The 24,681-nt window shown below is 39.0% G+C and overlaps 1 protein-coding gene across 1 annotated transcript in view; it reads left to right on the forward strand.

The window, feature by feature from the left end:
- The window catches only part of pmm2 (phosphomannomutase 2), a 24,575-nt gene extending 375 nt beyond the window's left edge, over positions 1-24,200 (forward strand). The window contains exons 2-8 of the mRNA XM_020526995.2: positions 399-510; positions 5,137-5,213; positions 10,723-10,814; positions 12,806-12,905; positions 18,921-18,996; positions 20,035-20,150; positions 22,018-24,200. Of these exons, the coding sequence (XP_020382584.2) occupies positions 399-510; positions 5,137-5,213; positions 10,723-10,814; positions 12,806-12,905; positions 18,921-18,996; positions 20,035-20,150; positions 22,018-22,122 (678 nt within the window). The 3' untranslated portion in view covers positions 22,123-24,200. The remainder of the gene's footprint in view (positions 1-398; positions 511-5,136; positions 5,214-10,722; positions 10,815-12,805; positions 12,906-18,920; positions 18,997-20,034; positions 20,151-22,017) is intronic.
- Positions 24,201-24,681: the final 481 nt, after the last annotated feature.

Below are 24,681 nucleotides of genomic sequence, written 5' to 3' on the forward strand. Positions count from 1 at the left end.
CGGTCTGTGAACGGGGGAGTGGATCCCGGGATCGGTCTGTGAACGGGATTAGAATCATTCATTTGGAATTCCTCATGATGGATGCTTTCTGTTTAATAAAACCACGGGTATCGTCCGAGAAATAACCTCTTCCCCCCCCTCTTTAGAAACAAGACTAATAAAAATATTTAAACCATAAAGGAACTGTTCTGAAATGAATTACCCCAAATGCCCACTCTACTCTCCAGTGCATGTTTTGAACCGCATTTGTTTTAAGCCTTGCTCCATGGAGCTTGCCATTTAAAGATACATGTCTGTAAAATGGCTATTTATTTAGTTCGGGAATTGTGGCCTTTTTATGCGGCATCTTCTACTGATTTTACACCGTGCTGTTTCCTTCCCCTAATGTCACCTTTTAGAAAATCACTTCGGAGATGGATGAATATATACAACATTTAAGGGAAAAGGTGAAAATTGGAGTTGTGGGCGGTTCTGATTTCGATAAAATTAAAGAGCAGCTGGGAGACGAGGGTGAGTCCTTGCTTTTGAACAAGACCGTGGGTGAGATGGAGACCTGCGCCAGATTTTGTAAACTGTGCTCCCGACAGATTAAAGGCGATCGCTGCAGAGCTTGTCAATGACCCTAAGCGCCTGTTACCTATCTCTACCATTCGATTTTGAAAATAAATCTGTCTGCCTTGTGCAAAACCGAAAGCTTTCCCCCCTGAATGATAGTGAAGGCAGTGTGCTGATATAACCAATCAGAACAGCAAAGACAACGTGGCAATTCCGGCAGCTAGGTTTACAGTGTACCAATCAGTAACTACGACATTTGGAGGCATGGTCCATTTGCAAGTGAAAACACCCTGGCACACGGACATAGCAATAGCCCCATGCTGTATTTATTCAGCGCACAGTTTCCAATTGGTCAGAGCCCAGTTTGTACTATCTGCCTCAAAACTACAGTTCTGCTTATGAAAGGTTCTGTGTTATCTGGATTTACGTTACAGAGGTTAAAATGTGAATGTGGTTATAAGAAATAGGAGGAGTCTATTCAGCTTGGTCGAGCCTTCTCTGACATTAGATGAAGTGGCTGATTTTGTTGCAATCTCAACACTATTTTCTTGCCTACCCCCATTACCTTTAATTCCATTGTTAATCCTAATTTCTCTAACCTGGCCTTCAACATGTTTAACCTCTATGGCTCTCTGTGGAACAGAATTGCAAAGATTGGCAGCTTGTGTTTCCTCTAATTTCTCCAGTGACTGTGCAGACCTCCGAATGCAATGGTACATCAGTCGGCGTACGCTTCAAGGGAACATTGCTGACAACCCTCCTCGTGACTTTCTCAAAAAGACAACCTCTTTATCTTTAAAAGAAGCTGTTGTTCAATAAGGGCATTTTATACTTATCAATATCTAAATTAACTTTGGCTAGAATTAAAATATGTGGAGACATCCAAAATAGATATACAGCCCCAAGTCATGTGAGACTTGCTTCTCCCAGAGGCTGTGTATTACTTTGTTGTGGAGTTCGATGGGAACAAAGTTTACACAATTTTAGTCCAATAATGTGAGCTCACTAAACAATGGTTCTCAATAACACACATCATATATCTCATAAATAACTGAATCAAAGATAAAGAAACATGATCTACAAAGAATACTAACTCACCATTGTAGTCATGGTAACTCTCAGGATCCACACTTGAAATATCTCATGTAAGATGTCAATACTCATTAGTCTTGATATGATATACCAAGTTGAAAGATTAATATCAAGAGACGAACCCATACCCTTCTTTTCCAAATTTGAAGTTTACTTTAGGATACAGAGAAGCTGAAGGTTTGGGGTTGCCCAGTTACCCTACCAAAGTTGTGATTTGATCAGCAGTGAAACTTGAGCAGAAATAAAGAGGCTACAAGACCGTAAGATCTGGGAGCAGAAGTAGGCCATTCAGCCATCAAGACTACTCTGCTATTCAGTGAGATGGGTGATCTGATAATCCTCAACTCCAATTCCCACCTTTTCCCCTTTTCTCTTACTGATTAAAAATCTATCTATGCTTTGGCCATACTTAACAACCCAGTCTGTACAGCCCTCTGCAGCAAAGAATTCCACATATTCACTACCCTCTAAGAGAAAAAATTCCTCCTCATCTGACTTAAACATGTTTCTGCTTATAGAACCATAGAATCCCTACAGTGTGGAACCAGGCCATTCGGCCCATTTATGCTCTATGATCCTAAACCCTTCCCCCACGGGAAAATAACTCTCTGCATTTACCCTGTGAAACCCCCTAAGAAACTTGTATGTTTCAACAAAGTCACCTCTCATTCTTCTAAATTCCAATAAGTGTAGGCTTAACCTGTCCTCACAAGAAATTTCTTCCATGCCTGAGATCAATCTCATAAACCTTCTCTGGACTGCCTCCAATGCCAGTATATCTTTTTTTAAGAAAAGAGGATCAAAATTGTTTGCAGGATTCTAGGTGTGGTCTAACTAGTGCCTTTATAATTTTAGCAAGATTTCCCTGTTTTTATACTTCATTCCATTTGAATTAAAAGCCAACATTCAATTTGCCTCTGTTCCCTGCTGAACTTGCGTGGTAGCAGCTTCCATGCTGCAGATTTCTGCAACCCTTCTCCATTTAAATAATACTCAAGTCCTGTATTCCTGCTCAAGTGCATAACTGTACATTTTCCCAAATTATATTCCACATGCCAATTTTTGCCTACTCATTTTACCTGTCTGTACCTCTCTTTGGATTCTGAGTCATCCTCACCGCTTGTCTTCCTACTTATTTTTGTGTCATCCACAATCTTAGTACATTCACTTCCTTCATCCAAATTACTAATACATAAATATATATATAGTAAATGATTGTGGCCCCAGCACCTATGTGACACTCCAGTAGTTATGATCTGGCATCCTAAAAATGATTCTTTTATTCCAACTCTTTGCCTTCTATTAATTAGCCAATCCTCTGTCCATGCCAATTTAGTACACCCAACCCATGAGCTCTTTTCTTATTAAGCAACATTGTGTATGGTACCTTATCAAAGCCCTCTTGGAAATCCAAATATTACATTTACTGGTTCTCCTTTATCCTGCTTGCTACCTCTTCAAAGACTTCTAAGAAATTTGTCAGGCATAATTTCCACTTCATGAAGCCGAACTGGCTCTACTTGATTATATTACATATTTTTAAATGCTGTGCTATTACATCCTAAACCTTTACCAATGACAGAGGAGAAGCTCACTGGCCTATAATTATTTTGTTTTTGTTTCCTACTTTCTGAATAGGGTGTTACATTGGGAGTTTTCCAATCCTCTGGAACTTTTCTGGAATCTTAAAGATTCCTAGAAGATTAGTACTAATGCACCCACTATGTCTGCAGCTACTTCCTTTAATAGGATGCAGTTCATCAAGACTAATTAGCCTTTAGTCCCATTAGTTTCCCTAGTACATTTTCTGTAGCTATTAGATATTGTATTTATTTCCTCTCCACCTTTACCCCCTTGCTTATTTAGTATTTTAGGTATCAGAGATCTTCTGCTAGCTCCTGGTTTCTCATTATTATTTCCACAGCCTCATTCTTGGAGGGACCTATGTTCACTTCAGCTTCTCTCTTTCTTTTTATATCTTTACAGAAGCTTTTATTGTCAGTTTTTAAAATACTTGCTCAGTTTACCTTATTCCACCACCCTTTCCTCCCTGGCTGTCCTTTCAAAAACTCACATAACCCTGAATGTTTAGCTCCCAGCTCTGCTTCTCCATAATGGTCTGAAGATCATGTTCATCAGACTCCATTTGTGGCATTACTTTATTTATTTTATTCTGAAAACACTGCATTTAAGATCCAATAATTTTACCTTCCTAACCCTATTTTTTGGCAGTGCAGCAATAACAAAAATAGGGAAAAGTAGGAAGAGAAGGAGAGGATTACATAAAAATGGAGTTGAAGAGGCAAATAATGCATTCCAACCCGGATGGTGCCCACCTCCCTCTAAATGCTTTGAGGATGTTGGCTTTTGAAGAACACGGCTTTTTTTATACTTTTTTAAGAACTCATCTGTTAACACCACATCACCTGTCTTCCCAATTAAATAAATAATTAACAAGGATACTAGTGAGCCAAATAGGTTTCATGATAATCAATATGGTTACATGGTTGCCATTAGGCTACCTTTTCAGATTTTTATTGAATTCTGATTTCACCATTTGCCATGATGGGATTCAAACTCCAGTTCCCAGAGCATTAATTTGAGGAGCATTAGTTCTGTATTAAAAGTCCAGTAACATGACTGCTAAGCCACTGTCTCTCCTCGAACTTGGATCTTTTTTGTATTTTCAAACCTACCAATTCAGAGTTATTACACATCTCTTGAACAAGTGGGACTTACATCCGAGATTCCTTGCTCAGCCATACAGACACTGTCACTGCATCACAAGACCCATGTGGAAATCAGCATTTTTGTTTTCCTGAAGCTGATCTGTCTGAGCATAAAAAGGACCTCGTTTCTAACTCTTGGCAAAACTGGAATAGAGATTGGCTGCCAACCATGAGACAAATCAAACCTGAATAGATGGATTACCAACTTTGCCATACCCAACCCAGTTTATGCTAACAGCACTCAACAGGATGTCTCCACAGTTTATTTCTATTTCTATTCCTAGATATGTATATACAACAAAAGGTATTTTCAGTATATACAATCAATCTTTTGTTGCTGTTATGGGGTTAGTGATGTAATTGGCTTTCATTCCCCTGGGTTCGGGAGGCAGCATTATCAAAAATTTCCTATATCTCATTACTTACTAGTGACCACTACGCTGAAATGTCTGTATGTGTCTTTGAACAACTGCTTGATCTGCCGTGCATCTTTGTAAACCAACAACTTAAACCGTCTACAAGACTCAATTAAAGTGATTTAATTTGCAGTTGTATGTTACTGTCTAATTTCTTGGATTTCAGCTTTAAGTCACTGGTCAGTAGGTGGTTTGCTGTTAAGAGTTGAGTCAACAAATGGAGCAAACTATGAAATTTAAGTTAATTGGTGGTCTATACGTAGATTCATTGCATTTACGGCTTCAGAAAAATGAGTGTCTCAGATGTATCGTATTCTAAAATGTCTGTTCTATTTTCCTTTCAGTTGTTTGCAAAGTCGATTATGTATTTGCTGAAAATGGCTTAGTTGCATATAAAGCTGGCAAGTTTTTTGCTAAACAGGTAAGTTTTCCCAATACTGAAATTCACCTGCATGTGTTAAGGGGGAAATAATCCCCTTTTTATTATTAATATGTGGAAATACATATTTTTGATTTGTTGAACTAGCTTATCCCAATCCTCCTCTCAAATAGAGAAATGTAAAAGGGGTTTGTTTTATCTGTCGCACTGACACAACACTAGAAAATGTATGTACACAGCATTCAGCTGAAAATGTGCAGCAGCAGTTTATGCACCCAGCACTTCTGATCAGCTAGAAATTTAACTGCATATAATTTATATACATTTTTGAAACATCAGTTATGAAACTTCAATGTTTGTCCTATTTTAATAGATCACTTAATCGCACACCTTCTTGAATGCCAATATTATTTTTGTTGCTGATCAAAGTACATTTGTCCCATTCTCTTTTTTTTAATTCATTATATTCCCTGAGTACAAATCATCAATGTAAAGCAAAATTTGAACTATCTGGCATGGTATTATATGGAATTCTCTGGTACTACAATTCCTGGAGTCTGCTGTGTCTTTTTAACAAAAACGAATGCCCCTCGACTTCTGAAACACAGCTTACATGAGTTGTGCAAAAAATATTTGAATTCCACTGAATAGTGCTGTTATTTAACTCCATAACTAAATTAGAATGATATTTAAGTGGTTAAAGACAGCGATCATGGGCTCCAAACAAGAACCCGCCCAATGTTGGCTAAACAAAAATGCCATTTAAAGAGATTTCTTGAGTGTCTCTTACTCACTACTTGATTCACATCTCTGGAACTTTTAAAACGTTACAAGACCGTAAGATGTGGGAGCAGAATTAAGCCATTCGGCCCATTGAGTCTGTTCCATCATTCATTCAAGGCTGAAACGTTTCTCAACCCCATTCTCCCTGTAATCCTTGATTCCCTTACTAATCAAGGACCTATGTATCGCTGTTTTAAATAGCCTCAATGACTTGGTCTCCACAGCCTTCTGTAGCAATGAGTTTCACAGATTAATCATCCTTAGGCTGAAGAAATTCCTCCTCATCTCAGTCCTAAAGGCTCATCCCTTCACTGTGAGGCTGTGCCCTCAGGTCCTAGTCTCTCCTACTAGTGGAAACATCTTCACCATGTCCACTCTATCCTCTCAGTATTGAGTAAGTTTCAATCAGATCCCCTATCATCCTCCTAAACTCTATCGACTACATACCCAGAGTTCTCAACTGCTCCTCACATGACAAGCCTTTCATCCCTGGTTTCATTCTTGTAAACCTCCTCTGGGACCCCTCCAATGCCAGCCATCCTTCCTTTGAAGCAGGACCCAAAACTACTCATGATATTCCAAATGTGATCTGAACAGAGCCTTACACAGCCTCAGTGGTACATCTCCTGCTCTTGGATTCTAGCCCTTTTGAAATGATTGCTGCATTGCACTTGTCTTGCCAACTTCCAACTGAATCTGTATGTAAACCTTAAACTAGGACTGATAAGTCCCTTTGTGCTTCAGATTTACAAAGCTTTTCCCCATTTAGGAAATAGTCTATGCATCTATACTTCCTACCAAAGTGTATAACCTCACACTTGCCCCACGAAAGGTTGAAAGCTTCCTAACAAGTGAAACTAACACCTGTCTGCTCTTAAACCCCTGTCCATTAATGATTGGGAATGATCCCACGCTGACACAGCTTGCCATCCAAGAACATCAGCTTCTTTGAGTTTGACTAAGAAGCCAGTGACAGGAGAACGTTCTGTTTGGAGCAAGATAACTGAGCTCTAATGAACGAATTATTGACTTCTCAGGATCAGAGGATGATGAACAGGTAATAGTTCAGATTGTAAAAATGTGAAATATAGAAAACCGGATTGAGCAACAGATTTGTGAAGTATCCTTAGGATTCTGGAGAATCTGGAATACTTCTGACTTGCGTGGGTGCATCCCTGCCCTTTTAATGTAGAGGAATTTTACAGAGCAATCTGCTTTATCTTTCACTTGTTAGGAAACTTCTGACCTTCCCTGGACATCTTAAAATGCCAGTGATATGAATCAAGTGGTAAATAAGGGACTCTCAACAAACCCTTTAACTGTCATTTCTTTGTTTACTCAGCATGACGTATCTCTGCTGTGTGCTAAACAACAGAATTTTTACTGTCCTGGGCAACCTACAGGTTTTTCTTCTAACCGAATGCAAATCAAATTAGGAGACAATTCATACACACATGGCTTACATAATGCACTGATAACTTTGGAAATAGCGAATTGTAATGCTGGATATATTTGCTACACTGTTATACCATGTTTAAAACTGTGCTAACATTAGGGACCTGCTTACCAGGAAACAAGGATTTTGTCAAATGTCATATGGAAGAATTGAGTTGAATTCTAATTTGCAGTAGTGGATGAGGGACTAAATGCATGGAAATTGACAGTGCATGAAGAAGCCATCCCCACCTGCTGACTTGAAATTTTAACTGCAACATGTTAGGCTTTCTGTATGCGATGTCCTTAGAAGAGGTGGGGTGTCAATTTCAGTATGCCAGCAGATCAATTACAGCAATATTAAAAGGCTTTTGCAGTTTTACTAGCGTTCCGATGGTTTCCCAGAACTTGCCAATGAAAGCAAGGTTAGAATGCAACAACAGTTAAATCAGTTAAGTGAATTGGCCATGCTAAATTGCCCATGGTGTCCAGGATGTCTACGTTAAGTGGATTAGCCATGGTTACAGGGCCAGGATCGGGGGGATGGGTCTGGGTGGGATGTTCTTCAGAAGGTTGGTGTGGACTCAATGAACTGAATGGCCTGCTTCCACCCTGTAGGGATTCTACGATTCAAAACAAATGTCAGGGAAATATGCTAGTAAATCGTGAATCCTCGCAAGTGCTCTCCTGCATGATTGTATCAAAGGCTTTGCTGACAATACTTGTGCTGAGGGGTGATTTTTGTTGACTTTGGAGATTTGCATGGATATGTTTGCAGGTCCTTTAGATTAGCATCAGAGTTTGGCTTATGCTGTATTACCGTGGACCTGAAATGAGGATCAAGATGAGCAGCACTAACAGCAAGAGGAGCAATTGCTGGTAGATGTGCAGCTCCATGGGAGAGAGAAAGTTAGAAAGGCATAACTTGTAAGAGGCCATAACTATTTAGTAGGTCTGAAGGCAGAGGATAAGCTACCTCTGTTGGCACAAAAATATCTCAGTAGATCTAGGCTCTCATCTAAGATTTGTAGAAACAAATGCTGGGGGAAAAAATCTTGCTGCTAAGTGGACTAGGTGACCAAACTTTACTACTGACTGAGTGTTATCAACGTCCTCCACTTCTTTGTCTCTGGATCCTTCCTTCTAGGTCTCTGCTGGAGACATACGGGAAGGTGATGGCCTAATGGTATTATCGCTGAACTATTAATCCAGAGACCCAGGTAATGTTCTGGGGACCCGGGTTTGAATCTCGCCATGGCAGATGGTGGAATTTGAATTCAATAAAGATCTGGAATTAAGAGTCTAATGATGACCATGAAACCATTGTTGATTGTTGGGGTAAAGCCCATCTGGTTCACTAATGTCCTTTAGGGAAGGAAACAGCCTCCCTTACCTGGTATGGCATACATGTGACTCCAGACCCACAGCAATGTGGTTGATTTCTAACTATCCTATGGGCAATTGGGGATGGGCAGTAAATGCTAGCCTAGCCAGTGACGCCCTCATCGCGTGAATGAATTTTAAAAAAATTGATGGACCTCCATGTCATTTGCTGAATTTTGAAACCATGAGGTATCAGACAAAGACTGCTGCATCTTCTCATCTGCAGGGACAGATTTGGCCTTTGGAAGACAAAGCAGCATTCAGGGTGTTAACTGAGTTGGAGGAATGAGTCGAAGTGGAAGAGCTTTGAATTGAGCCCCTACTTCCTTGTTCCATTGAACAATCATTTCTCTTATGGCCCACCCATAACTGCTTACTAGAAATGGACTGGAGAGCTCTTTTTTTGAGGGGGGGGGAGGGGGGTGGGGGGGTCGGTTCAGATTAGGGTATCTTTTATTTTGTTTCAGGACAGGTTTGGAATGTGTGAATCATGGAAATCAGCATGTGCTCATTTGATTGCCAGGTCTGATACTCCACACAGATGGCTACTTTTAGCATTGTAAAGGCCTGCAACATCATGCCATTCATGTTTGGGATTCCTCTAATATCTCTGCAATTGTGCACAATGCAGCTATAAATCACACATCATTGCCGATGTTCCAGAAGTATTCTGTTGTCTCAGTCCCTGACCTGAGCAGGTTCTTCCAACTGAACAGAACTCTGAGGACCAGGCAGTCTCTGACATGGACTCCATGCTGTTCTCGTCTCCTTCATCTGATCATGGGCACTTGGAAAAAGTGAATCACCAAGTGAATGCTTTGCATGAGTCCTGTGACTTTATCTATTCAGAGGGAATGACCTCCTCAGAAGTTGTCGTCCTTCCCCTGCTCAACTATTTGACGATGTTTGCAGGTCCTATCAGAGATTCAAAGCATGAAATAGAACTGTCAGGGTAAGAATGTTTTAAGTGATCATTATTCACTTGGTCACTGGCTACTGACGTCAAGTCAACATGAGTGAGTGTTCTTTGTCTGGTGGCTGCCTTTGATTTAATTCTGTTGGCATTGAAGCCTCTATTTCTGAAGCTAAGTGTGCTGAGGCTCTGCTACTGTCTGGCCTTCCCAGCAGTTGTCAGTTGAGGGATTGATAGAGAGCCCCCTTGGAATCTGTACATCTTGTATATGTTCTGTGCTTCCTTCTCTTACAAGGGATAATGGCCCATGAGTAAGAGTAATGGCATTTGTTGACAGATGGATGGATGGGAAGCATTTGTTGAGAATGATAATGAAGGAGAAGTGTGACATTGGATAAGGATGAGATTGAGTGGACCGTTGGGGATGTGAGAAAGGATGAATGATGTGCTGGAGTAGGTTTGAGAAGGTAGAGTGAGAGCGGTTTGGGGGATAACTACATCAGGATGTAGTTAAATATGGCACTTTTCTGCCCTACATATGTCGTTAAACGGATTTCAGCGTTGAATTCATGGGCAACCATCAACAATATATTTCATGATTCACCGGAATTTTTCCACCAGTCAGAGGGAAAGTGTATCTCTCTGGGGCCTAAGTGGGCCATTAACAACTTGCAGCTTCACAAACATCATCACTAAAGTGAGCTGCATCCGAACTCCATTCTGCCAATTCCTTCAGTTGTGCTCTCAACTCCAAACTACATCATATTGCATGTTTGCAATGTCTATTTAATTACTGGAGTTGGAATCAACTTGTGGGTCCTTATCACTTCTACACAGGATAATTGTTTCCAGGTTTTGTGATCCAATGGTAATGCAATAGGGTGGGTTTATAAGCTACTGACCAAATGCACTTCACTTGCTTCCCATGTACTACCAGGCCTCAACCCACCCAGGTACTTTGAATCTAGCCCATTGTTTTTGTACATGATATGAAATATACTTCACTAGTATTTTTGTTTCATATGTCATGATTTTTAGACCATCCAGAGCTATATTGGTGAGGATATCCTGCAAGACCTGATCAATTACTGTCTAAATTATATGGCCAAGATTAAGCTGCCTAAAAAAAGGTAAAAATCTTATCTAGAATAACCTCTTTCTCCATAGTTTGGATCATCATCTTTGAGCAACATTATTTCGACTGTTCTACACAATAATTCTTACATTTTTATTGTTAACTTTGTTGACAATGTTTTCGAATGAATCCTAATGAATTAAAGAGAAGTAATAATCAGAACATAATGGGTAAAAACTGGACGTTGTTGCAAATCTTTTGTTGGCCTCTATGTTCAGCCTTATTCTGCTTAATTTAAGAATGGGTTGTGTTTGACAGTATCCAGTGAAATTTATCTCATTTAATTTTGACTTACTTCCTTTATACCATATGGCATCATACTAACCTGCAAATTCGGACAGATCATACTTATTTATTGTTTCTGGTAAGCCCTCCCTGTCGATTACAACCTTGTCACCATAATCTCTCAGTCACATATGTCTTCCTTGTTTATTGACTGATGTGCTTAGCAATGGTGATTTTATCACCCATTAAGGATTAATTTACATTCATATTAGCTTTCCTCGTCTCCCTTTATGGAGGTTTTCCCCATTTATATTTTTCTTTTTTAAATAGTCCTTTCAAGTGGTAAGTTCTTTTTTAAGTTTGAAATCCAATCCAATCTAATCTCTCTATGTATCCAGAGAATCCCAACCTTCAAAAATCACTTTTATCCCCTACTGGAATATATTTAATTATATTTCTTTCCTCTCTATCCCTTTCTATTCCAATTTCTGATCTGCAGTCATATTGAAAATGTTTCCTTACATTTAAACTGTGAATTGTTACTGTTGAACACTGTAAATTATACTATTATAACACTTATCCTAGAATTTTCTGAGCAAAAACATATTGTAACCAGTGATTCAGATGTTCTGTTAATTTTGGTTACCTGTTAACTCTGCTTAATTATCTGGAAGCAGTACAAGTAGTGCTTCCTTCCTTGTTAAAGTATCAACATACTGATGGAGAAGACAGGCACAAAGACTGCAAAAATGCTTTTTCCTTTCTTCTCCAACCTCACTGTAATAGAATAATTAAAAGCCTAATAAATTGTACATTTTGTAAATACATGCTTTCTAACTTGTCCAAAAATAATATCCTTGTCTTCTTCACCAGCAATTTATAATTTATTTAATGTGACTAAGTCCTCGCAATTTTTCAGTTCAGTCCAAATTAATACTTCTGGAATCATTTCTTTTACATATTTTATGCTATAGTTAGTGTCTGAATGTTCTGTGTCCTTGCTGAACATTTTATAACCTGGAATATTTCATTGCTAATCCTGACCTAGCAGTAATTATGATTCTGTAATTATTGTTATGTTATGATTTTCTATTTTAATCGGAGTCCAGTTCCCTAATTTTGAATTTTGGTAAACTTCAGTTTGGATTGACTTATTGGACAATTTATTCACCCTTCTTAAATCCTGACCCATTTTTATTATCACATTCTATTTAACTACATAGCCATTTACAGTTTTAATTGGACATAACTTTTTGTTCCAAGCAACCAAATCTCTTCCTTTATCCAATCCAGTGTGATATTAGTTCCATCTTCTCCCACAATGCGAATCAACCTCCTTTGGGCCTTCTCTTTAATATAGTTCATTTTTGTCCAGTGCCCAAGAAGCCTGAACACTCCCCCTCTGTCCCTAACCTACTGTCTTTCACCATGCCATGAGATAGATGTTCATTTTTGCTTCTTGGTCTGCACACTTCAGTGCTGTTTTCAGTGCATGCAGTTCTTTTTAAGTCCTTTCGTCAAATGATTTTGTAATACACCAATCTTCTAAGAATACATTTCCTAAATAGATTATATTAGAAGTCTTTTTAAAATTTATTCAATATATTAATCATAGGGGTTTTTAAAGTGCTTAAGTACATCCTGGCCAATGAATTGATATTTGCAATACAACTATTTTTGTGGGCTATACAATTCAAAACTTACAATAATTTAAGTATTAGTGGTGGTTAGTGATTTAATGATGCTATATTTCTTTCACAGAGGCACATTCATTGAATTCCGTAATGGAATGCTGAACATCAGTCCAATCGGTCGAAATTGCAGCCAAGAAGAACGTATTGAATTCTTCGAACTTGACAAAGTGGGTTCATTGGAAAAAATGTTTAACTTGCTGATAACTGATGAGATTTAGAAAACAAACTTGAGGACAGCCAGTTGATCTTCACCAAACGAAAATAATTTCAGATTGAGGTGCTGGTTTAAAAACTGCAGGGTTTCTCTTGGCCAAAATGGTGAAAAAAAGATGCTAAGTGCTTACAATGCTATTAAGATTAGCCTGGACATACAATTCTAGTCTTTATTGTTTACTCCCAAAATTTTAACTTGCCTCCACGTACTATGCAAGACCTGCAAGTTTAGCTCTGAAATGCTAATATGATATAATATTTATGGTGTACTATATGTGGGCTCCTTTCATCTAATTCCACTTAAGTGTACTCTGGTTGGCACACAGTAGTAAGTTGCAGGATGCTTTGGGAATAGAATATTTTTGATTTAATTTTGTTTTGATTTGCATTAATTTTTGCTTGTTTGGCAAGATGTCATATTTTGGTGGACCCTTTGAAATCTTCCCGCAGACATCCAGGCTTAAAAGTATTCCATGGGAATTACCATTTTTAGTCTATTGTACCTTAATAACGTGCAAATTGCCAAATGGAAAGTTATATTTGAAATATACAAAGCTAATTCATTAACATATTTTGAATAAATTATTTTATAGCTAATCATCCCATTATTAAAATCCAAAATGGTTACATCCATGTACAGTAAACAGTTGAAGACATGTCTTCAATAAATGCTGTCAAAACACCCAAGAATGAATTGAGCAAGATCTAAAGCTCACACGGCCAATCATGATACAGCATCAAGCAACAAAACAAATAGAACGCAGAACTATATTGCTGGTAATGGAGAGACAGATCATGTTCAAACTGAGTCATGTTCTGATCAGATCCCTCCTGGGTGATGCATTCATTCTGGTCACCCCGTGGAAGGGAGGGATTCAGCCTGGAGGTGTTTCTGAGAATAGCTGAATGTCAGAGAACTAGATATATTTGTAATTAACCTATATAGATTTACCTCTGAAACAGGTGAGATTTTAACCCAGGACCCCTGGCTGAGGGGTAGGGACATGACCACAGGACCTTAACAGCACATCAGAGAGCTAAGTTGTAAAGAAATATTGCTGAAACCTGATCTTTTTGGCCTTCAAATGTAATGACCTTGTAGCATTATTAAAATATACAAAAAGGATAAATGTATGACTTGAAACCAAGTCATAATCAGTCAAGACAGCACAGATTCACATTGTAAAAGATATACTTAAATCTGTGGTTCGGAATGTTTCACAAAAACCTATTGAACGTACAGATGTAGTGGAGGTGAAACTGCAGGGAGAACTATAGTATCTTTCTGGATGGAATAACGAAGGTGGGCTAAATAGGATTCAAGATTCAAAGGCTATGATTTGTCTGTCATGTAATTTTCTGCAAGCCAGAACTCCTCCTCATCATAATGAAAATGTAACATTATAGTACAGTATCTAGTCATTGCCACATGGTGGTGCTGTAGAACAGTACAGTACAATGAAAGTCTGCAGTGTTTGTACAGTACTTTCAGCTGTTTCTGTTTATTAATAAGTTCTTTAAAGCATCCATTGCAGTTGAAACCCAGAGCACAACAGTTATCAGCATTATCAGCATTAAAGATCATTTTTCAATTTCTTGTTTACCAGTAATATTGGTGCCCAAGCATTGCAGCAAGCAGTGATAATCTATTAAAAACCGAAAGAACTGCAGATGCTGTAAATCGGGAACAAAAACAGAAGTTACTGAAAAAGCTCAGCAGGTCTGGCAGCATCTGTGAAGAAAACAATCAGAGTTAACATTTCGGGTCCAATGACCCTTCCTTTATTAGGTGTTTGGTTTAGAAGTTTTTTTTTGCCCCTGGTCCAAACGTTGGATTGGAACACATCAGCTAAATTTTTTCACGTTTGTGTTTTTTCTGAAGAACCATTTCTCTTCATGGTTCAGAAGCTTGCAGTAACTGGACTTTGTACTCTGTGGTCTGGTTAATGTACCTTTTCTATAATTTGCTGACCTGTAAGGTTAACAGTATATTTGTCCACATGCTGAATTACAATGCAACAGGAGTAACCATTTAATCCCTTGAATGTATTCTGCCTTTCAGTTGACTAACCTGTGCCTCAGCTTGATTTTCCCACCTTTTGATTTATATCTCTTTATCCCTTCATGTCATTGCTGAACAAAAAGAGTCATGTGACCCAGTATCCAAAGTTCTTCAGTTCCAGATCTCCACTATCATTTATGTGCAACAAAATTCCTGGTTTAATTCTTGAACAAGCTTAATTTGTAAACTGCTTCTTCTGGACTTCTTCTTTAGTGAATAGTTTTTTTGTTCTGGATCTACCCTATTGAATCCCTTTATCATTTTAAATCCTTCACTCTGAAGTTCTGAACTTACAGGAATATGAACCAAGTTTATGCAACAGTTCCCATAATTTAACCTTTTAAGCTCTGTTTCATTCTGGTGAATCTACACTGTGCCTTTTGCTAGACTGACCCCCAATCGCTCATCTAACTTTGACCCCTGACTACCAGCTCACCCACCTGCTACTTACCTACTTTACTCATTACCTCAGCCCCCAACAATTCACTCATCCACTAACATTCAAATCAGATCAATAAATTTGCCACACAGCAGCTACAGCTGTAAAAGGGCCGTGCCCTCTTTTACCCCTGATTCTACTGCACTGTGCTGCAGCTGTCTAAGGGGCTGCACTCTGTGTTTCTGGAAAAGCCAGACTCTCAATGCCTTTGCAGAAATGTCAGGGAAATGTTCAAACAGTAATCTAACAGCGATTGCCACTTCTCAGAAGATCCAGGCCAATACATTATTTTGAGATGGAGTATTTCTTGATAGAAACAAGCAAACATTTTTATCAATCACTGTGCTTCTACTGCTGTTTGACAAAATAGAAAGTGGACATTTTAATATATTTTAAAAATACATATCATTAGAAGGGATGCCCTATGGAAGGTGATGTAAGTACCGATAGTTTTGAATACAAATGTGCATGTTACTAGGCAAACACACTGAAAAACCATTATCTCATTCAAGCAATAGAAAACTGTGATGTACACAAAAGAAAGCATTGGCAAGTTAGATCAGTAACAACAATCAAATCTTTATTTGCAATCAGGACAAATAAACCATGGACATTTGTAATGCCTTTCACAAATTGCCAGCTTTTAGCAGGATTGGAAATCTGACTTTCAGACAGCTTTATTAAAGACACTAAAGTATAAGTCCTGATCATTTCCTAACATCCCTTTCTTTAAGTTTGCTTGCAGATTCATCTCCACTACATCTGTACGTTCAATAGGCTTGTTTTTATGTTTATAACAGTCTGCAGTGACTAGACGATTCCCATGTCTGTGTTATGATGTACTTAAATTATGAAAGATAGATAGTTTGCATGGCTTTATTTTTTGCTGTCGTTCACCCTCCTATGAGAGGCACAAGTTTTTCTGTACTTAGCAGTTCCTTCAAAGCTCTGATCTCTGGATTGCGAACTTCTTGGTGAGAACTTACACAATGTTAACGGCTTGTCACTGTTTGAGGATAGACAAGTGTGTTGCTCCTGCAAGACTATTTTATGTTCATTGAGAAAATAATGTTCTAAATCAAATTCAAAGAATAACCTAAAGAAAGAATTTATCTGAATAAAAATAGCATCCATTTAGCTGCACAAATTTGTCTGAAGAACAGAAATAAAGTTGACATATGGGATTTTCTGAGATAGTAGGAGCTGCAGATGCTGGAGAATCTGAGATAACAAGGTGTAGAGCTGGATGAACACAGCAGGCCAAGCAGCATCAGAGGAGCAGGAAAGCTGACGTTTCGGGCCTAGACCCTGCTTCAGAAATGGGGGAGGGGAAGGGGGTTCTGAAATAAATAGGGAGAGAGGGGGAGGCGGATCGAAGATGGATAGAGGAGAAGATAGGTGGAGAGGAGACAGACAGGTCAAAGAGGCAGGGACGGAGCCAGTAAAGGTGAGTGTAGGTGGGGAGGGGATAGGTCAGTCCAGGGAGGGCGGACGGGTCAAGGGGGCGGGATGAGGCTAGTAGGTAGGAGATGGGGGTGGGGCTTGAGGTGGGAGGAGGGGATACGTGGGAGGAAGGACAGGTTAGGGAGGCGGGGACAAGCTGGGCTGGTTTTGGGATGCGGTAGTGGGAGGGGAGATTTTGAAGCTTGTGAAGTCCACATTGATACCATTGGACTGCAGGGTTCCCAAGCGAAATATGAGGTGCTGTTCCTGCAATCTTCGGGTGGCATCGTTCTGGCACTACAGGACGCCCAGGATGGACATGTCGTCTGAGGAATGGGAGGGGGAGTTGAAATGGTTGAATAAAAACCACAACGATGCCACCCGAAGGTTGCACAAACAGCACTTCATATTTCTTTTGGGAACCCTGCAGCCCAATGGTATCAATGTGGACTTCACAAGCTTCAAAATTTCCCCTCCCCCAACCGCATCCCAAAACCAGCCCAGCTTGTCCCTGCCTCCCTAACCTGTCCTTCCTCCCACGTATCCCCTCCTCCCACCTCAAGCCCCACCCCCATCTCCTACCTACTAGCCTCATCCCGCCCCCTTGACCCGTCCGCCCTCCCTGGACTGACCTATCCCCTCCCTAACTCCCCACCTACACTCACCTTTACTGGCTCCTTCCCCGCCTCTTTGACCTGTCTGTCTCCTCTCCACCTATCTTTTCCTCTATCCATCTTCTATCTGCCTCCCCCTCTCTCCCTATTTATTTCAGAACCCCCTTCCCCTCCCCCATTTCTGAAGCAGGGTCTAGGCCCGAAACGTCAGCCTTCCTGCTCCTCTGATGCTGTTTGGCCTGCTGTGTTGATCCAGCTCTACACCTTGTTATCTTATATGGAATTTTCTATTTGTCTGATTTAGCCTCTGTCCCCTACTTTGTAGATTTATTGAGATTTGATGGTGTTTTAACAGATTATTGTTTCAAGTTTCAATGCTCATATGTGTGACCATTTATAAATGGTCAGTAAATGCTTTATATTGAATTGAATGATATATTGTCACTTGCATTCGACAGTGAATAATACAGTAAAATACAGTGAAAAGCTTCAACTGTTGCCATAATCCGGTGCCATTGAGTAGTTTAAGAATAAAATAGTAACAAGATACAACTGAAAGAGAGTCTATATTTGCGCTTCCACATCCACCATGTGTCCTGAGCCGGCTCACCAGCAACACCCGCGCCTCCACCCCTCCTTCAGCACCTGCACTGGACCGACCAACATAAGAGTCACCAATCTTTGGGTGCCATCTCTTCACTACTGGACCCATCTCACTGACACCACCAATGAGTCCCATTGCTGAACCCACACTCACCCCCTGACACCAGAAGTCCCTGCTCTGGGCCTTTGGTAACGTGGAGTCCCAGGCTGCACTGCAAGGACAGACTGCTGCCGCCTCTGATCACGGGGGGAGCTTTGCTGCCGCTGCCCTGAATGCAAGGAAGATGCCCTTGCTGCCACCACTGCCTGCCTCCAATCGCCATGGGGTGCTGCGCCCCCAGCACCTCCAATCCTGACTGCTGGAAGGCTACCATCACTCTGCATATAGCCCCTCTCTCACTGCCACACCAATGCTGCTAACTAACCATCCAAAGAAAAGAAAAATTAAAGAGAAGCTTCAGAAGTAAAAAGGAAAAAAATAAAGCTGATGGTAGCAGATGAGGCCTGGGCAAGAGTCCACATGCAGCCCTGCTGCTCCGCCACCATCTTGAACTCCAAAGAAATAGCTGCAGATGAGCAATTTGAATATCCATTTAATTTTATTGAGTAATAAAATGTCAAATTTGAATTTATCAAGCGAGGCGAATTTTGAACTAAAGAGGGTCCCCAAAGCTGTCAGTGCAAGTTACATGAAACATATTGTTCTCTATAGTTGTCAGTACATTGGATTACTTCTTTTGATCCAATTGAATATTTCTTACTGAGTCCATTTTGAAACAGGCTGCAATTGTGCTTTATTTCATAACAGGAAGAAAAGATCAGAGAAAAATTTGTGGCTGATTTACGAAGAGAATTTGCAGGGAAGGGCCTCACTTTTTCTATAGGTAATTTTAATTATTTTTCTAATAGTGTGGTGTTGTGGGGGGGCGTGAGGCAAAATGTTTGTATTTTCAGAAAAGCTGTCAAAAGCGAAAATTCTGCTAATTCTTTTCCAGAAATTTGTTTTCTCAGTTATTCATTTTGTATGTTCAACAAAATTGCAGATCACACTGCAGTTCAATAGGTTTGAATTTTATATATCCATCAGTTAGACATCAGTGATCTTTTCACTATCTAGATAGTGGCAGATGTATTGAAGACCAGTTAGCTTTTACAACTTGAACTTTGTGGCAAGTTGTAGAAGCAATGAATATAATCCCAGTTAAAAATTAATTTGAACTACATTACAGAAGTAATTTGTACTTTAATGAGATGCATTTATGTACTTTGTTGTAATTCATTTACAAATGAATTTTGAAACCTAACCTCCAGCTGAAGTTACAACTCTGCTCTTGGTCTCAAATCACCAAGCACTAGGGCTTCAACATTCCGGTCGAGAAGATTTATTTGGACTTGCATCAGTTTTGTTTCCACACTAACACCAGCTTCACTGCAGCATTAAGCAAGTAACTGGGAACTGCCTCTGGGGTCTACCGATTAGCTATCATAACTTCAAAAGATTTTCAGAAGTCCAATTTATCCATCTGTCCAGAATTTTGGCTGATTGGGAGAGCCTTTGAAGAAATTCCCATTGGTTATATATTGAATCCTACGAGATTCAGGTCTACATGCACTCAGTTGCATACCCATTGTAGTAGAGATTGGATAAGGAACTGAACTTGTGCAGCACATACACTTCTTCAGCAAATAAGAAAGGAATATTGCTAAATTTATAAGTTTACTGCATTTGTTGTCAATGTTTTCATCATACTTTAAGCCATACTTGGCAGTAATGATCAGAATTGGTTTAAAGATTTAAAAGTCAACATTTCATACATTTTGTTTTTACTTCTAATATATGGGGTTTTAGGATTAGCACCAGTAATGCTTTGTCAGGTGGAAATGTATAACTAATTTCTAACATGTTTTCATCTCTTCTTTAGGTGGACAGATCAGTTTTGATGTGTTTCCAAATGGATGGGATAAGCGATACTGTCTGGGAATTCTGGAGAGTGATAACTATGAGACCATCCATTTCTTTGGTGATAAAACCTCACCAGTAAGCACATATGGAAAAATCTGGGCACAAATGGGAGGTTGGGGATGAAATGCTGATCCCAATCTGAATGCTTTCAGATTTATTTGTGAAGGTGGGGCAAGGGACTTGACAGTGAACCTACTGTTGGGAGGTGGATGGATCATTTAAATATCTTGATGAAATTGACAGACTGACTGAATGTGATTTTCAGCTTTTAACATTGGACACCTTGGTTTTCCAGGCAAGACAAGCTCAGTAAGTAAATTTATTGTTTGTGGGTTGGGAGGGAACAAGAGTGCTCTTCCCAGCCACCAGACCTACCATCTCCTGCTGATTTCCAGGCAAAGACCAGCTAGGGCCAAAGAAGGCGCAACATAGAGTTAAAACTCTACAGCATGTGTGGAAGTAGACCTTCCACCCCTGTGAATATCCACTCCATAAGTCAGAAAGCAAAAGTCACCAAAAATTGATGTTCTTGAAGCTAAAATGATGCTCCTTTCTCTTAAAAGACTTAATTAGTCACTTAGGCGATGTGGATTTTGCTCACTGGGCAGCATTTATTGCTCATTTCAAAGTAGTATAGTGTAAATGAAATATAGCAGCAGACATGATCTGGAGAACAAAAGGGAGGGCCAACTGGTACAAAGTACTTTAAATATGGTTTAACAAATACCCAATTTCATTGCAATATTGTATTCAATCTTTAATTGACGGCTATAGACTCATCTCATAAAAATAAACAAATTCTTTAGTGAGTTAGGCCCCTGTTAAGTGCATGTAGATCACCTCCAGAAGCTCTTATCTTTGGCCAGCTCAATTGCATACTCATTGCAGTAGAAATTGGATAAGGAACTGACTGTGTGCAGCACGTACACTTCAATAGCAAGAAAGAAAGGAATATCACTGACTTTAAGTTTGCTGCATTTATTATCAATTTTTTATCACACTTTTAACATGCAGAACATCAGCAGCAGCCCATAGCACCATACTATGAAAATATGCAAAAAAAAATCACTCCTTCAGATCTCTAAGCCCTCCTATTGGAGATTGAAGGCAGAATGAACAGCTCCATAGATGTGTGTGCTGTTAAACCACCCATCTTATCTGGAGGTGGCACCACAATCGATTTACTCAACCCCAGCATTAATATGGTGCAAGGATTAATCCTTGTGTTGGAAAACGTTGACCCCTGGACTTACGTTCACATGAGACCTGTGAACCTCATATCTGCAGCAAGTTGGGAAGGGTGATTAACAGTAGCAGTCATGTTTTAATTGGAGCTGGAAAGTACTGTTCTGTTCCTTGTGGTTCTGTCTTTGAAACTCATTCCATGGTTTTTAAAACGCATTTTTGTTAGTCGCTGATGGAGGTTCCTTTAAATATTGCTGGTTTCCCTTAAAATAATTGTTTCAATACAAAAGCAATGGGGCATTTATTTATTTACATATGCAGAAAGGGAGTTAAGGCTATTCAGTGGTGAGTTCTAAATGCTTCTGTTGGTGCTTATTATCAGTATGGCAGGTAGGATGTCTAGTTCAACTCAGTGTGCACCCACTTCATCCACAATATAGGAGGATGTGGGTTCTGTAAAGTAGGTGCAGTTATATCATGTTTTTTTAAGACTTAACTTTCAAAACTTGACTTTGCTGGATTGTAAATATAACCAGGCCATCACAGACCTGTGACTTCATCGTCAGCACCTAGCCCATGAGAATAGGGGGTAAGGGGAGGAAATCCCACATTAAACATTGTTTTTGTCTTCCAGTAAATTTCCTGCATTTGTTGTAAACAGCTCAGGAACCCACTGTAAAATATCAGTGCCAACCATGACTGGAAATGTTTTAAGTAATTATTTCTTTTCTAAACAAATTAAATCTATTTTTTGTAGGATGGGAATGACTATGAAATCTTCAGTGATCCAAGAACTATAGGCCATTCTGTCACATCCCCAGAGGACACCAGGAGAATCTGTGATGAATTGTTTTTCCACTGAGAGATTAGCATTCCAACATAGTTGTTTTTTCCCAAGTTCACATCATCTAGTTGAAGAAATATACCTGGATTAAACTTTTCTCCCCTCCCAATTAAATCTTATTTTTCCTGGAATATTCAGCAAAAATGCTGAAAATTGTTTATCATTACAGATGCAACTTCTAATTTGTTTTAAAAAACGGTGCGGTATTGAATAACTGTCGAGCGAGCTTTGAGTGTGGTCTCAAAGTACAAGTAAAGATTAAATCTCAAAATAACAGATTTTCTGACTGATGAATGGAAACTAAAGGTGTTGTCACGATGATTCAGCTAATTGCACTGCTTCTAATAAAAGCAGAATACTGCAGATGCTGGAAATCTAAAATAAATACAGAGAATGCTGGAGAAACTCTAGCAGGTCTGGCAGCATCTATGGGAAAAGAAAGAGTCAATGTTGCGATTCCAGTATGACAGTTTCAGTTCTGAAGAAAAGCCATATTGGGCTTGATTGAAATGTTAACTTTTTCTCTCTTCACAGATGCTGCCAGATCTGCTGGAGTTTCTCCAGCATTCGTTTATATTTGCACTGCTTACCTCAATGTACAATATTCAGGAATCTGATTATTCATTTATTATACATAAATGAATAAGGCAGTTGACAAATAGTACTCTAGAAAGGTGGTGTTCCTTTTTTTTCAAATTGATATGGTCTGGTTAGCTAAATCACAAATAGAAACTTGAATAGATACTTAACAATTGCACCTTAATGTGGAGTCTTTATTTTATTACTTTGGATTCAATCAAGGACCTATACTCTGCATTTTCCGCAATTGTGCTGGTCACTGAGATTTACAAGGATGCAGTATGATATAACTGAGCCTACTGTAGCAGCCCTGCAGTGATTTTGCTAATTATCTCTCACAGATTCTGATTTTAGAAATAATGCTCATAGCCCATCTACAGAACCATCTGCTGTGTAATCTTCATTTTTAATTATAAACTGCAATTTTCCACAATGATTCATGATTGATTTCCCAAAAATCTAATTATGATCATCTACCTTTGAATTAATAAATTTCCCTATTTGGGAATCATTACATTTCAATCCAAGGATGGCTGTTAATTCAGTTATTCTGTAAATACGATTACTACTGTGCAGGAGAGGGCTATTTGGTCCATTGTGCCTTGCACCGGCTCTATTTCCTAGTGCTGAACTGCGACATATCCCTGCATAACACTATCCGAAAAAAATCCAATGCCCTCTTGAATGCCTCAATTGAACCTGTTGAATAATGGTGAACCAATTGCTTTTTAGATTGCAAGAAGGTAAACAATAGGGTTTCCACAGAATTGGTACCAGGACCAATATTTCTCAATCATATTAGTGACCGAAGAACATGATACAATAACATTAATTTCCTACCTCTAGCCATATGTAGTAAGATGGATACCCTACTTTTTTTTTTAAATGATAGGTATTTATCAGATTGTGGGTAAATCATTTTAAATGACTGTTGCTTGTGCTTGTTAATTCAAAAAGGTAGGAATGACAAAACTAGAACTGAATGCAGGTTTTTTTTAAAAAAAGCACCTAGTGAAACATGCTGCCTTTTCTAACATTTAATTATTTTGACATCATACAACATTCCATTTTAGATCTTGGCTGAAATTTCTTTGTCAAAAGTTTTTGTGCACATTTGATAATGTCCACCCTGATGTGATTATGTACACTGCAAAGCGTGTTGTACCTTTCTCAAATCAATAAAGCTGTGATCAGAGTTATTTCAGAAAAAGCTGGCTACAGTCACATCTTTTTGAAATCCAGTTCAAGGACAAATCCACTCCCAGAGTTACATTTGGAGTTGGTCATTATCAGACATCTTTTCATCTTCTGTGACTTTCTTCAAGGCATGGACTATGAAATGTGGTCCTGTGCCTACGATTCTAATGTTTGAGTAACCAGAATAGTTATTTACTAATTTAACACTGCAATGAATGCTAAAGCATTCAGATCCTTAAGATCACAATTTGTTTTTATAAAGTATTGGCATGTTTAATTGTACATTTGAAATAAAAAGATCAATGCTGTACTTAAAAACATACCTGTCTGGTTCTGTTGCCATCATTTAAACGTTCTAAGAATAATGTTTGAAGATTTGCTTTTTCAGTCTTGCCAACTAGTTCCATTGACTTCAAAACTTGCATTTTTAAATATAAATGATTGAAAACTGTGTTCCAATCAGAAGAACATAGTACAGCACAGGAGCAGGCCCTTTAGCTCACCATGTCTGCTGTGATCATGATGTCATTTTAAACTGTCAAAGTCAGAGTTAAGGTTATAAGAAGAACGTGGTTAGAATAAGAACTAATTAAGGACAGTTATATTTATAATGGATAAATTGAACCAGATGAAAAGGTTCAAACTAGAAGAGATTATGTGCTATTTTGAAATGTATATACTTCTAGTCTTGCTTGAGTCAATGACACACTTTTTTTGCTCTGGATTACATTTTCTCTTTGAAATTCATGCAGTACAACATTTTAAAAAGTTTGCATAGATGCGCTTAAGTCTGTACAATTC

The sequence above is a fragment of the Rhincodon typus genome, chromosome 21 (genome assembly GCF_021869965.1).
Source record: "Rhincodon typus isolate 14 chromosome 21, sRhiTyp1.1, whole genome shotgun sequence".
In the NCBI taxonomy this organism is placed as follows: Eukaryota; Metazoa; Chordata; class Chondrichthyes; order Orectolobiformes; family Rhincodontidae; genus Rhincodon; species Rhincodon typus.